The sequence below is a fragment of the Lonchura striata genome, chromosome 5 (assembly GCF_050655825.1).
Source record: "Lonchura striata isolate lonStrDom1 chromosome 5, ASM5065582v1, whole genome shotgun sequence".
Classification (NCBI taxonomy): Eukaryota; Metazoa; Chordata; class Aves; order Passeriformes; family Estrildidae; genus Lonchura; species Lonchura striata.
The window spans coordinates 57,888,657-57,904,137 of NC_140707.1; the positions used below are offsets into that span (position 1 = coordinate 57,888,657).

At 41.0% G+C, this 15,481-nt stretch overlaps 1 protein-coding gene across 3 annotated transcripts in view; it reads left to right on the top strand.

The window, feature by feature from the left end:
* The first annotated feature begins 458 nt into the window (after window positions 1-458).
* Window positions 459-15,481, top strand: part of SLC24A4 (solute carrier family 24 member 4) — an 85,209-nt gene continuing 70,186 nt past the window's right edge. The window contains exons 1-2 of one of the 3 annotated variants that reach the window (XM_085582280.1): window positions 459-833; window positions 3,214-3,324. In XM_085582280.1, coding sequence (XP_085438406.1) covers window positions 677-833; window positions 3,214-3,324 — 268 coding nt within the window. In that variant the 5' untranslated portion in view covers window positions 459-676. The remainder of the gene's footprint in view (window positions 834-3,213; window positions 3,325-15,481) is intronic. The other 2 variants (XM_021531951.4, XM_085582281.1) reach the window with 2 other exon arrangements.

Here is a 15,481-nt window from a genome sequence, read left to right on the forward strand (position 1 = left end):
GGGCATTCCTGCGCCGGGCAGGGGAAAGGATTAATTTCGCCACTTAATTCCGTCCCCCCGGCCCGGCGGTGGGGGAGGGAACATGCGCGTTGCTATGGGTGCCGGAGGAGCACCCAGAAAGTTGCGGGAGAGGGGCGGGGAGAAGGCGCCGAGCCGCCCGCCGGGGCCGAGAGCCCGCCCGGCACCGCGCTGAGAGCCCGCCGGCGGCTGCTGTCACCGCGGCGGCTGAGCCGCCCACCTGCCGCCTACGGCTGGCGGCGGGGGAGGGAGGCAGGAGAGGGATAAACTTCAAACTTGGCCGGGCGGGTAGGGAGCCGCATGGATGTGCCCGTCCCTCGGCGCTGACTCGCAGCCCGCGGCGCGCTGCGGGGCGGCCGCTGCCCGGGGAGCGCGGAGCGCCGCCGCGCCGCTCCCTCCGCCGCCGGCCATGGGGCGCGGGGCGCAGCCCGGCCCCTGAGCGCGCCGCCTCCCCCCGCTCCGGGCTGCCGCCGCCTCCCCGCCCGCCGCCACCTGCCTCTCCCTCCGCTGCGCCGCTGCCGACCTGAGGCCCTGGCTGTCGGCTTCTCTTGGCGCTGCAGCCCGACCGAAATGGAGCCGTCCGCGGGAAGCCGCCGGGAGTGATCCCCGCTTTCCCACCGACCCACTGGCCGCCCCCTCGGCGCCCGCGCTCGCTCCGATGGAGCTGGAGGAGACGCCGCTCGCCCCTCCGAAGACCATGCTGGTTATGCTGAGGAAAGTTCGCAAGAGGCGGGAGATGCTGCTGCAGCAGCTGGGCTTCATCTGCGCCATCCTCTTCTTCGCCTGGTGCATGTCCAGCCTGCTCTCCCGCGCGGGTGAGTGGCGGCGGCGGGACCGGCGGACCCGGCAGGGCCGGCCGGGGCGGCCCGGGGGCTGCAGCCGCCCCGGGGCTGCCGGGGTTTGGCGGGGTCAAGCGGCGGTGATTGTTCCCGTTTGGGGTCTCCCTCTGGAAATGCCCCGGCGAGCGGGCGAGGAGGGGGAGCAGCGCGGGTTCCTCGGGAGAAATCCCCGCGCCGGGCGGATGCGCGGCTGCAGCCCGGGGTGAGAGGGAAGCTGCCCGGGCACGGGGGAAGCTGCCCGGGCAGGGGGGGAGCTGCCCGGGCACGGGGGGAGCTGCCCGGGCACGGGGGAAGCTGCCCGGGCACGGGGGAAGCTGCGCCGCTGGCGCCTGCTCGTCCGGCGCTCCCCGGTGCCGAGCCCGCCGCGCCCCTCGGGTCGGGAGCCGACAGGGCATCACAGGGCAGCTCTGTGCCTGCGAACGGCCCTGAAGGAGTTTCCCCCTGCTGTTACATCAGGGAGGAGTTCTCTCCAGCCGCCTGTGGTCCCCCCTACAACTTCGGGATGCCTTTCGTTTTGTCCTTAGGCTGTAAATCTCCATCAGCTATAGCTGCTTATTTTCTCAATTTCACACGCACCCCCAACACCTCTCCCCTGTTACAGTATAGATTTGACAGAAAATTCTGAGTGTTAGGCTAGGAACGGTGCTAATCCTACATTTTATAGAGAGAGTATTATAACAGAGTCTTTTGCATCATTTGTGTATGTGCTGTATTGGTAAACTGGTGCATTTATAATTAACTATTTATTTCTCATTTGTTCCTCTGCCTGCTGGCACAGCTTGGGCTATATGCAGCTTCAGGCCCTCATCCTGAAATATGCTTCACATCCTTCAAATACAAAATCTAAGGTTGCTGGGACAGCACTTGAGTCTCTAGGTAGGGCTGCCAACGGTCCTCAAAGATTTAAGAACAAAATTGACTAAGTCCATCACTAAGCATCTACATTTAATGTTAGAAACTCAGATTTCAGCACAGTTAGGATGGGTCATGTGCTTAAATTAAAGCTGAAGTTCAAGGGTGTGCTTTAGGGAAAAAAAGTCTGCTGGAACTTGTCATAGTTTGTAATGCTCTTGTGCTCAAATTATTGCCTGGCTTGTTTGAGCTGTATCTAGGATGGCAACAAGCCATCCATGTAAGAATTTGGTGTCTTAGACCATATTAACATATTGCTCATCTTAAAACTTTCAACTAGGAAACAAGTAATGGGGGCATGAATATGTTTCCATAGCTTGAAGGATTTTTTTTGTTGCAGTTGCTGTTTTCCACAACTTTTTTAGGTTTTCATGAAAAATGTCATGACTAATGAAAGTTTTTAATCTCCCAGGTTATCAGCTAAATCCCTCATAACCTAATTTTTGATAGTATGCTGCATCAGGTAGGTTTTTTTTCCCCCAGCTGGCTAATTTACAGTACATATTATCTATAAACACTGACCATCTGTTGTCTATGTTTCTTATCATTGTGGCTCAGAATATTTTATTCTGGAAAAACTAACTTCTGAACAAGATTTCTTTTTTTCCAGGAGTCACTAAGAAAACACAGGCATTACATGAAGACAATATAAACTCTAAAATTGGCCAAGGAAGAAGTTTTGTTATTATAATGTATTCATTTGAAATGGATAAGATTGAGGTGGAAGGGATTTAAATAAGGGATTCTATTCTTTCTTTGATTATTTTAATTGCATACAGCACATACGCAAGTGCTCCTGTACTCTATTTAACAGGTCTTCTTGAGAATGCTTCTGAAATATCCATTGCCTTCTAAAAAAGTTTTGATTTTTTTAAGACTTATGAGAATTCATTGTGATTTCCATTTTCTTTGACAAGTTATGAATGGTTTGATATTATTAAGCATACCCAAGACTGAAAAGTTCAGAATAAACTAAAATGTAACTGGAACATATCCATATGCATTTTTATTTTTTTTCATGAAAGCAGTAATATAATATGTGTAAGTACAGATGACTAAATGGAAGTGTGATTTTTGCTCATGTCAGCATAGCTGGGCTGGTTTCATCTATAGGAGCTGCAAGTGTTGACTTTCACAGGTACAGGCTTCAGCATTTGCTTGCTGCAGAATATTTTCCTGCTGTGGGTCACAGCCAAGTGTTCCGATAGCTCCGATAGCCAGAACATACCAACAGCTCGGATATGGAGCCTGGGTGCACACTTTGGAGCTAGGAGCACCTAGCACATGGCTGTTGGCATGTGCTTCAGTCACACCTTGGATTTTGCCCTCTTTGCATTCTGATGGTCTGTCCGTGCTCCTTGTTAGTGGGCACGTGTAGTCCAACTGGGGTGATGCAAAAAAAAAATTGGTACTAGTGGACATAATGTATTTTTATTTACTATAGGCCAAGAATCAGCTGTTGCAGACAGAAGCATTGTATCAGGAATATGGAGGAATAGAAAGTTGATGGCATCACCTAACGGGACACATGAAGAGAAGAACTGTACAGAGCCAGGTAAGATGGGAATACTTTGTAATGTCTTATAAACTCTTGAGATGTATTGGGTAGTTTTGTCATGACCAAGCTGCAGTGATATGTAAACATCAGTGTTAAACTTCAAAAACCCCAACAAACCAACACTATTCTGTGTAGAAATAAGGTTTATTGTGTTACATAATGACATGTTTTTATGTATCAAAGGCAAACGGTAATGTTCAGATAAAAGCATCTTTAGGGTCATTGTGAGATAATGCTGACAATTCAATTTCTGTATCTTTGTTCTGTGGTGATTATTCATTTCTGTCCAGCTGATATGTGTGCATTGCACAAGTCATGAGAGGTGTGCTCCTTTTAAAACTATGGGTAGCTAAATATGCAGCGTTTTAGATGACATCTGAGCTCAGTGATTTGTGTTCATTACTGTTACACAGTTAATCATGGTTTGCTAGTTTAGTGATAAACTATGTATTCAGAGTAGGAATTTATGTTGTGTGGAGGAGGTTGATAAGGTAAGTGATATGGAAACCCTGGAATCCATTTTAGTTCAGGATGTCTATCTCGGCCAAGCAAAAAGAATTGATTGAGGGCAGGAATAGATGATGCATTTTAGTATCAGTGTTAGTTCACAATGCTTTCATCTTCCCATCTGTCTTTCCAGTATCTGTATTTCCTTTCTCTCTCCTTGCCTCTCTGTAGTTTATGGTGTGTGGGAGATGAGACATTTTGCCAATGGCACTAGCCAAGTTAATTTAAAGTTCAGATTTATTTTTTTTAATGTGACTCTTTGATAAACTCTGTGGTAGCAATGGAGTGTGTGCCTTCTCACCAACAGTGTCAACTTGAGTTCTGGGATGCTGCTGGCCCCAGGTACTAGAAGAGTTTGGAATAGTGTTCCTGGCCTCACTTACATGTTTGTTGTGATACTGAGGTGCCAGTTCTATAGGATCACTAGTGTGCTTACACATTCCTGAGAGAGGAATGGAAGAACATAGCTCAAAGTATGTGCATCCAAAAGTTTTAGCTGTATCCTCTTGACGTCCAAGAGCTTCTCCATGCTTTTGTTAAGAACTTTGTGGGCTGGTTTGCTGTGTTCTGTATCTGTAACATTATGATGCTCTTGATCTGTCTGTCAAAGTTGTTAGCAAACAAGAAAGAATATGGAAAGGACCTTTTGGAAACCCATAATGATTCTTGATGAATAGTTGGAAAATACTAATCTTTCCCACTCCTCTTTCATTTTCCTCCATATATGTGGATGCATCAATGTGATCATGTCTGAGCACATACTTGTCAGGACACTTGGAGTCAAGGCAGTGGAGGCCACAAAATTATAGAAGCTAGATCAGAAAGATACCTGTCAAAGTTCTGGTGGAGACTTCTATTTAGCATGAATGAGAACTTTTTCACGATGATATGATAAAACGACCAAGGCAAAAACATGCTTGCAGGTGAATTGGAATTCCAGAAGCAATACTGACTTCTGCACATGTTCAAAACAAATAGTTCAGCTTCCTCCATTCTTCTAAAGTCATAACATTAGTTTAAGAACAATTGAAATAGATAAATACAGCTGGATAATTTCTGAAATTCAAGTCTCTGAGGTGCCCTTTTCTCCTTAACCACAAGAGATGGACACAAGGGAGGCCCAAATATGCCTCAGGATATTGAGGTTTAAGAAAAGTATCACAAAACTTGCATTAAATTAAATATTTCTAGTCACAGTAATGGTAGTAGCCTTTCTTTTAAAAAGTGTTTCTCCAGTTAGAACACAGATTTACAGATCAAATCTGTCACAGGATTGCAGTTGTAGCATTTTTAATCACTTCCTGTTATTCTGCAGTTCTGTACTGCTTATCACTGTGTATCTTCTGCAGCTGAAAGGGGAATTGAGATGCTGTGGGAGTGACTAGATGTAAGCTGCAAATAAGGGGAACATCTGAACATAGTTGAAGCTGGTGTTTGTGGGGCTGGAGTGAGTCCGTAAGAGCTCATTATTGTTATTGCTTCTGTAGATTGGGGTAGTGTTCTTTGTTGGCTTTGTTTTTTGTTATTTTCTTTTTCAGTGTATGTGATGTTGACTTGCTTTTTTTCTATTTATTTTTTTATTCTTGTCTGGTAGCCGGGGATTGAGATTTGTCATATAACGAGAAGATAGCAATGAAGGAACACCTACCAAAAAAGTAGCAAGTAATATAGCTCATCTCTGTGAGAATGTAGCTTGTGTAATCACATGACTACAGAGAGAGAAGTCCCAGGAAAGGTCAAGAGACTTGGCGGAGATTGCATAGAAGATTGGCGAGAGAGTGGATTTTCAGCTGACTCCCTGTGGGCTCCTTTATGAGATGTACTTACTCTCACCTATGTCATTTCTGTGGCTGCTCTAAGCATGAGGGGCTGTACAGATGCATGGCTGTGTGTATGGTATACTGCAGTTTTCTTTTGTTGTGTGGATGTTTTTATATGTGTGTTTAGGATACAAGAATTTCATAGTACCTTGAGAAATGCAGGTTCTTGCTGAGAGCCTTTTAATCCCTTGTGTTATTGCTGTGCTCCCATTTCATTAGCATCCCACACAAATCTTCAGCTTTACCTCCCTTTTTCCAAAGGCTTTCAATGAAGTTAATATATTTACCACTTCACTCAATTTTCCTACTTATGTGTAAGTGGAAAAAATAAAAATCCCAATCTTTAGATATGGCAGCTATATAAGTTTATAAGACCATGAGATCCCTGCACTTCATGGCACTGGCAAGAAAGGCTCATCCTTTGTAACATACATGGGAATAAAAATTCCATAAGCTTCTAGAAGTAATGTTAGAAGCTTGTGAGAGCTGCTATCTTCTAGCATCTCACATAGTCTACACTGTTTCAGGTTAGTCTCATTTGCTGAAGTGAATAATTTTGTATTGTGTTCTTCTGGAAACATTGATAATGTTTCTGGGGCATTTTATCAAAGAGGAAAAATTCTTGAGTCTCAGCAATGCTGCTTTAAAAAGAACCAGGGGAGTCTGAAAGAGGACAAGAAAATACATATATGTGTGTGTATGTAACTAGAAAAGAAAAGTTGGGGTTTTTGTATCATAGAAATTATAATCATAAGAGCTGAATATCTTAAGAGGTGCTCTACATTTTTTCTGATAGTAAGTAATATTCTGCAATCATGAAGAGTTATGGATTGTCTTTATCCCATAGCAGCGAAGGAACTGTAGGTCAGCTGCAGGAAGGAGGTAGAGCCTTGGGAGCACCAAGCCAGCCTTGGTTCTAGTCTGAACTGAGACCAAATCCTCACCACAGTTAACGTGTTCTGTAGCATTTTTCTATTAAAGACCATTCCTGGCTTTAAACTTCCCCATTGTTGAAAGCTTCTCTGCTTTGGTAAGATACTGATCTTTGTATTATCCTGGAGGCTGGAGGGCTCATAGATTGTATGTAGAAGGCTTTGGACTTCAGAAATTTCATAAAAGCCTGGGATTTTTGAATTAGGAATCTTATATTTATTTGGTATTGAATAACTCTCTGGATGGCTTCCTCTTGGAAAGAAACCAAGCTACCTTTTCTTCATGGCTCTGGGTAGATTTCTGTGGGAGGAGGAGTTGACCTGACCCTCACTTAAAGCAGAGAGATCAGAAAACAGGAGTAGTTGTTTCTAGCATCTTAACATACCTCATTAGTTTGCAACCGATTTTTTTGCCGTATCCAAGCTCTCACTTCCATCTGCCATCAGCTTGCTAGCTTGCAGTGCCATCTGCCCAGAAAGTCTCATTTGTAGTTTCTCTGCTCCAATGGCTTGCTTCTTGTTTCAAGATGTTCCTATGACTCCATGTCCTCCAGAACTCCAAGTAATGTTTCCAGGGCACATACGAGGTGGGGTGACTGGGTGTCATGATGTTTCTTACCACGTGCCTTCACTGGGGCATGTCAGGCTGTTAAACAACTGATCCAGACTCTTTGCTGTTGTGAATATTTTCAAGTAATCTCTGTATATGGGTAGAATTTTTTTTTTCCCTGTGAATTAGAAGTGGGAATATATTTCCATTGTCTTCTGACACTAGTTAGGGAGCGGCCTTGAAACCGAAAGGCAGTGGGGTTTTCTTGCCTGTGGTTTGTCAGCCATGGACAGTTCATCAGCTACACTGATTTTAAATATGTTCAGGTGTGTTCCTTCCATTGCTGTTAGTGGGTAAAGATGAATTGTGGGCTGGGGGAAATAGAAGGTTAGCATTTCTTCCTGAGCCATTCTACGTTCAGTTCAGCATTAAAAGGCATGTTGTAGCAATGCTTTGTGTAGCTGCAGTGAGAGAGAAAGAATCAGTCCTCTACAGTAAAGTGTTTCCCAGTAGCATGTGTATAAATGAGTTCTGAGTCAGGATCAAAGTCATTAAGTCTGTGTATATTTTACACTGTTAGTTAAAACCTTGGGGACTCATGTAAGATGTCATGCATTGTAGAGAAACCATAGAAGTCTTATACAGTTTGGTTAGCATACCATAGAGAGAGCAAGAGCCTGGTATTTTTTTCTACAAAAATCAATGATGACTAGAGAAGACAGGACTGACTCTTCCAAGCAATTTTCCAAAGGGGCAGAAACTATTATTTCTTGTACACTTGTAGTAATGACACTATAGGAACTATTGATTTGCATTAGTTGTATTTAACAAACACAGTGCTTATTTAAATGCACAATTCTTAACATGCTGGATTAGTGTATCCTTTTTTCCCTTAATCTTTATAGACACCTTAATGTATAAGATCATAAATTTAGCCTAATAAAGGCTGCTGGAATATGTAATTTTGTGCTGATGTAAGTTTTCTTTAAATAATGTATGTATTTCCTTTAAACAATGTGCTCATGATCTTCCTTAGATTAAACTTCCATTTTGTAGCAGGGATAAATGCCTCAGACCTCCACTTTTAAGGATGTAGTAGTAGTATTTTCACTGTAAACCTTAGTTTCATGAACAGCTTAAATTAGTAAGCTCAGCATGACCTGCATGTGCTCTTACTATGCATTCATACAATACTTAGCACAGAAAGACCATGGTCTCATTCAGATACTAGAGACAATTATTGTGTTCTGTTATTTGCAAATATTCCACAATGCATATTAGTCAGACTTTCTCTCTCCCTTAATGCATAGAATATGTGCAACTATTGTAGTATGATAGATTTATTGATATGTGTATGCATAGTGCATGCATATGTATTTAAAATATTTTGTTACTTCAGTGTGTTATGCCCTCAAACATCAGGAAAGTTACCAGCCATAAACATTCTATTTTCATGTTGGTCTAAAAGGAAATGAAAATGAAGAAAGGTTTAAGAAAAAATTTCTTAGTTGCTTTATGCATATAGTAGTCACATAACCTATAGGTTCAGTGTCCTGTGAATGTGTATTTATTTATGTAGTTGAAAGACTTAATAATTAGCTGGCATGTAGCTTCTTTCTGTAGCCACTTGTCATATGCTGATGGGGTTTTATTTGTTTTGGATTTGCTTTGGGTTATTCCTCTTCACCCAGTGATTCCAGACTCCCTCTTGTACCTGTAGATGCTGAGTAGTAAACTTTATTGATTGTGATCTCATTTGTATGGCTTCTGATTCGGGGGAAATAGATGTGTGACAGTTTAAAACCACTTTTAGTGGGGTAGTTGATGGCAAATGACAAACATGTTATCACAATTTTTTCTTATTTGACTGCCAAGTCTCCTAAATCAGAATTCACACCTAGGCTGAGATTAAACTTCTGACATCTTTGCATGGCCTTTGAGTGTGGCTATTAATGGTTATGCAGGTAGGTGTACTTGAAGTTAGTTGGGAAAAGTGGTGGGGGTATTCTTTGTGTTGGGTTTTTTTTTGTTGGTTGGTTTGTTTGTTTATTGTTTTGTTTGTTTCTGGGGCTTTTTTTGTGAACCAGTGTAGGAAATGTGCTTTGACTAAACATAAAATTTGAAAAATAATCATCCCTCTTTCTGAGCTGTTCATTTTCTAACAGTATATTAAAACTGGCATCCAAAATACTAGAAAGAAATGAGACAAACATCTCTCTGTGCTTTGACTCAACCTGCCAGCAGCATCCCCTGGAGAGCTGAGAACCAAAAATGAACTCCAGGGTAATTTATCCATTTTGCCAGGTTTAGGTGTCAAGTTTGCTGGAAGCAATTTAACACACAGTAAATTAAGGTCTGGCTAAAATGCCATGAAGAGATGTAGTAAACAAAGGCAAATTAAACACATAAAATAGTATTTTCTTCCGTTATTGAATATTCTTAAACCTAGTAAAAAATACTACTTAATATAATATTTATTTCATATGACTCAGATTTATTTACAGTTGGCTTGGGTCCATTTGAAGCACACTGTGTGTAAGGCCTTATACAAGGTAAGTCTTTGCTTTGCATCTGCAAAGCAGGCCTGAAACAAAAATCCAGATTTTTAAAATGTAGCCACTTCAGAATTAAATGTAATGTCTGTGGACACAGGTTCATACTTGAAACAACCAGGTTGAATGCTCTAGAGTGTTAAACTAAGATCCCAAGTTTCCTGTATTAGCCCAGTTCTAGTATTCAGATATCTGATTTGCCTGTATTTCAAACCACATTACCTAAGCATTCCTCAGATGTTAATGTAGTAATAGTGCAACGTTTCTTTTTCTGTAACTGCAGACAACTCAGGCAAAGAGCAGCAGTGTAAATTATTGGCCTGAGGTCAAAGAGGAAATATGTGACAGAATCAAATCCAGATACCTCGGTTTTGTGTTAGACTCCTGGAAAAATGATGTTTGGACCTCCTGAAGTTCCATTCATCCTGGGTTGTCCTGTGATATGGTGTGGAAAGCAAATGAATTGCATTTCACTCAGGACATATTTGAAATCCTGAATTAGGGGTTTCAAAATCAAAGTTAATAAGACTTGGACATGCAGCTCTCCGTGGTATTGCTGACTGAGCCACCTTTAGTGGGGGATAATGTGTGTGTATTTGGATATGTTCTTCTCTGGTATGCCTGGGGAGTTAGCCCATTTTGTAAATATGTGCTCCATTTTCGATTTAGAAAATGGTGCTGTTGGTATAAAAGCTGTATTTAAATGTACCTGTCCTTGTCCATGGCAATTTTGATTTCTATGTCACCTTGTACTGCAGCTGAGACTGAAATCACTGCTGTCTTCCCTGGTATCATGTGCAGCTGCTCCCAGACCTGACTTTGCTGTTGTAGGAAGTGGGTTGAAAGGCCTTGTAAATCAGCCTGTGAGCATTAATCCATACTGCAGGGGTTGGCCTGGCACAGTATTTATGAGATTCTGGGTTTCTTGATGAATGCTAAAACTCTGGATTCATTTCTGCATCTCTGTGCACTTGGTGTTTCATCAGTCTCACTTGGACCACCAGTGTCCAAGGAGGATTCAGACAAAACTCTACAAGTGCAGAGCTGAGCTGCAGGCAAGTAGAGTGTGAAAAACACTTGAAGATAGAAGATTGTCACCAGAAGCTGCAAGGGGGATAGAGAAATTTAGGGGTTGTAACTGTGTGGTAGAAAGACTGAGATTATCCTGTCAGGCATCTTGGAGTTGGAGGATAGATGAAAGACACAGGTGAATGAAGGGAGACTGAATTTGGGTGGTGAACCATGGGAGAATCTTGGGAATTGCAAGGCAAAGAGGTAGGCCCTGGGAATAGTAAGCAGAGAAAGTGATAGAGTGAAAAATCAAAATGTAGAGAGAGGTTTGGTTTTGGTTGGGCAAGAAATTATAGTAAATTAGTTTTAAACTTTGTTCTGCTAATATTTCTGATAAGAACCTTTATAATTGTTTTTTTGTGAAGTTACAAAATTTTATTATATATATTTAGTTTCGTATTTGTTATGCCAATAACATTTTACAGAATAGATGTGGTTACCCACCTAGCAGGCTGAAAATACTGCATGAACCTGCAGAAATTCAACTGGCATCAGTCCTGTTCTACAGGGAGGAAAACCACCAAGAGTGGTGGTTTTCTTTATTCTTTGAAGCTGACAGGCTTTGAAGACATTCTAGTAGAAATTGTAATAATCTTAGAAACTGAGTCAGATTAATTCCTGATGGAGCTCTACTGTTAAGTTGAAGTACAGCAGAGCAAGCACTTCACATGGAATGCAGGTTACCATGTGTATGTTGTCAGCCAATTGTTTATTTTTTTTCAATATGAGATTAATGGTTTAATGTTAATAACAGGTGCTGCATTAACGATGCGTATGGGTGACATTATCTACCCATAGTGAGGAACAGTGGTAAATGTGCCTTCCTGCAAGCAAGAAGATGATAATTTAGACTTTGTCTGTTCAGTTTCCATACATGCTTGTTGGAAAATTCTTGGAGATTGCCTAAACCTGATTAATTACTTTTCCCCTGCATACGATGCATTCAGTTGTTTAGTGGGTTGAGGGAAATATGATTGAATCTATTGCTATTCAAAGGTATTTAAACCTTTTAATAGCAAGATGTAAGATATTCACAGATGGTGGGAAACATTTAAGCTTCTGGAATGAAATTTTTGAATGAAATTTATATTTAGAAGTTTAAATTGACTGAAATGTGGAGAATAGATCTAGTACTGACTCTCCCCATTTACTGTGAATCAGCTTGTGAGCTCCTAGACCAAAACTGACTCTTTGAGAGAGGCAGTTGTTGGGAGCCTCAGGGAGCATATCTGTGCTCCCTTAACTCTACCATCAATACAGCCATGGCAGTTTCCAGCAGCTGATGCTCTGCCCTACAGATTTAGTGCTGGATGGTGCAATGATATTTCTGGTTTAGCTCTTCGACAAGAACTTTCTCCCTTTACGTTTCACGCCTTTGTAAAGGTTACATTCTTTACTTGATTATGTGATGTTTTTGTAAATCCTTCCCTAGGATCTTTGACTGCTGTTGCCTAAAGGCTTTTTCTTACCTTCTGTAGCTTGTTGCTCTTCTCTGTTGCTGCTATCCTTTGTCTGCTTCCTTTACCTGCGCTGACACTTTGAGATGTTTCCAATGTCCATTTACCTTTTCTTGTTATTTTTATGCAGACACTTCCAGAGCAGAAGGTGAAAGAAACTTATCTGGAATATTATCACTCTCTCCTTTCTTGAATCTCACTTCAGGAGCCATGAATACTGTGGTGCTCTGAGAAACTAGCCAGCCAGGACTGGCTAGAGAGAGAAGTCAAAGCTAGCATATTAATTACTCCTGTGTCAGTGATGTTTTTGCTAGATGAGGGTGGGAGGTCCCTGTAGAGCTATAGTGTTGTCTGTCCTTGTTATGAGATGCAGTGGTAGTCCCTAAGAGTACCTAATGAAAATGAACAAGGCAAAGAAGATGAAAAAAGGCAAAGTAACTTACCCAAAGTCTGCAGAGAAGATCAGTAGCTCCATTCCCCCCACACCATAATCATAAATTGTAGCCATATTAAGTTCACTGTGCCTGGAGCTCAATGTCACCATCAGCACTCCTTCCTGATCAGCTCATGATTTGACTCTTTCATTGTGCTTATTAAAATGAAAGATGGAACTTTTCACAATAAGTAAAGCATTAGAACTTCCCAGCTAGGTAAAACTGGCGGCTCAATGCTGCTCTACAGAGCACTTGTGGTTTCATGTTTTCCATGTAGAGGGAGAAGTCTTGGAATGTACAGATCTTTTTAGTTGCTCCATAGAAGAGGGTGAGTACATTCCTGGCTGACCCATCTTTGGGCCAACTGCTCTCTACAGAGAATGGAGATAAAAAATTGTGACTAGGGAGGTTGCAATCTCTGTGGTGATGTTTCCACCACTGGGGAATGCTTTTTGGGACTGCTGTGGGAGAGGGACTGTGAAAAACACCAACACTTTGTTCCCTACCAGGAGTAAAATGAGGACCTCTTGCTGCTTGCAGGCTGAAAATTGAAAGAAAATGGTCAGCAGTATTTTCTTGTGTGTGAACAATCCTGTGCTTGTGCCTGACTCAAAGCTCCTTGAAAATTTCTTTTTTCTTAATTTCATGGAGGATGAGGGGAGGGTTTATTTAGGCCAATTGACTTTTGAATGCAGAATATGCACTTCAGATTTGAAGATAATCAGTTAATCAATTGTGTTTTTCAATACCGTACGTGTTTACTACTTTATAGTTATTTGGTTGTACAGGATTGTTTAGTAATAGCACGTGATGAGAGAGTTCTTACTTGGAAAGACTATCTGGGATCATCTCCAGAACTGCTTTAATCTGTGGATATTTAGGGCAACTAAGTTTAGTAAGTACTACTTAGGTAATTAAAGGTTGGAGCTGGGCTGCTTTCTCTGCAAGACAGCAGACTGGTGATGGGGAATTAGTCAACTTGGTTCACAGTTATCTTCTGAACAGCACCAAGCCTGGTCACCCAACTCAGCTTTATTTTAGTTGTGAAGATTACCATTTTATTTGTAAGAAGCATAGAGTATACACATCATTATTCCCATCTCACCTGTAATTTCATCCCAGAATAACAGTAATGCTAGTGGCATTTGTGTAGTATTCAATCCAACAACAGGTAGAATGAGGGAGAAGACATCTAATTTTGAAATTCTTCAACAAAACCAAAAGGTTTTGCAAATAATTTCATGTACTCCACCAAATCTGAAAAAATTCACAAGCCACTGAGCTTATATAGAAACTTCTACAGTACTTTTTAAGAACCAGAAAAGCTTATATGATATGGTCAACTTTTCCTTTTTCAATATAACATCTTTCTTACACGTGCAAATTGGTGTATAAGGTTCACCAGTCTTTACTGCAAGAGATTGAGATCCAATGTTTCATTGTGTTATGGGGACCAGAAAATCCTGAACTCTAGATGTGCCTACAGCAGTGAATTTCTGTGGAAATTTACCCTATATTCCTTTACTCCAGAAAAAATACTTTTTTTTTTTATTCCCCAGGGAGCGAAAATATAATTTAACACTAGTGGAGAACCTTGACTTCTATTCCTTCTACAAATATTACCTATTTAGATTGTCCTCTGAACATGGAAAGCATTTTCAAAGTAGTAAGCCTTGTTCTCCATAGAGAGTGAAGATGATCTTGGATTTCCCAGTAGTAGATTTGCTGCTACTTAGGTGCCACAACACATAAATTCTGATTTAGAATAAGTGCAAATATGATGTAGCTTGTCATGAGGCACCTGTTTCTTGCCCTCAGATTATTCAGTTCATTGCTCTGATTATTTCTTTTTTTCCTCTGCAAAAATACCTTTCCTTCTTTTCTGTCTGTAAAATCAATCTTTTATATGAGAAAAGCAAATGGCTTTCTCATATAAAAATTGTTTGTTTTAAAGTAATGTAATCAGATTAGGCACTTACAGGAGTAAAAATTCAAAGTTACAGTCATTGTGTTCCCAAAGAATGCATTTATATTCTGCTAGTAAACGTTCTTCAGTATTAAGGAAACAATAGTAATCTTCCTCTTCTTTATGCAAATGGTGTAGCATACTCTCTGATGTCTTGCTATTTTAGTTGCACAGTGACTTTATATACTTAATCTTGATGAGGCATTTGGATCGTATTATTTAACAGCCATGGGTAAAAGCCTCTTGCAATTATGAGATTAACAAGAGTTACACTATGTTTTGATTCTTCCCGAAGATTGATACGTGAATACATGTGTGTTTTGACTAGAAACATCTTTGACTTCATTTTCTCTCTTTTGGTTTTTCCCCCTATTTTTCCTTTAGAGAAAAATTCTGTTGTCTGAAGGATTTTTAAAGAATGTAAAAGGCTTAAATGCCATAGGTGTTCCTTCAATGCTGCTTGTGAGTGCCAGACACCTTTACAGCTGCAAAGTAACAAAATCCAAGAATAGAAATTTGGAATTTGGCTTTACTGGTTGTTGAGCTATATAGTGTATGCTTTACGAGAGGATAATTTGGATAGTTTGTTTTTCTTTAAAACAAACTTCGGAAGGTAGTGTACTTTTTCTCCCTTCTGGAAAAATGTTCACTCTCCAATAAATGAAGTTACAAACACATAATTAAAGCTGTGAGAAAAATCCTAGTGTTGTAAGGTATTAAATGCTGGTAAGTTTATGCTAACTTTTAAATAGCTCTGGCTTTTTAGAACATCATGCATCACTGTATTTATTAGTTCTTAACTAAAATATTTAACTTGATAATGTTGAATAATTTTATAGGGAAAAATATCTGCTAATTCAGAGGC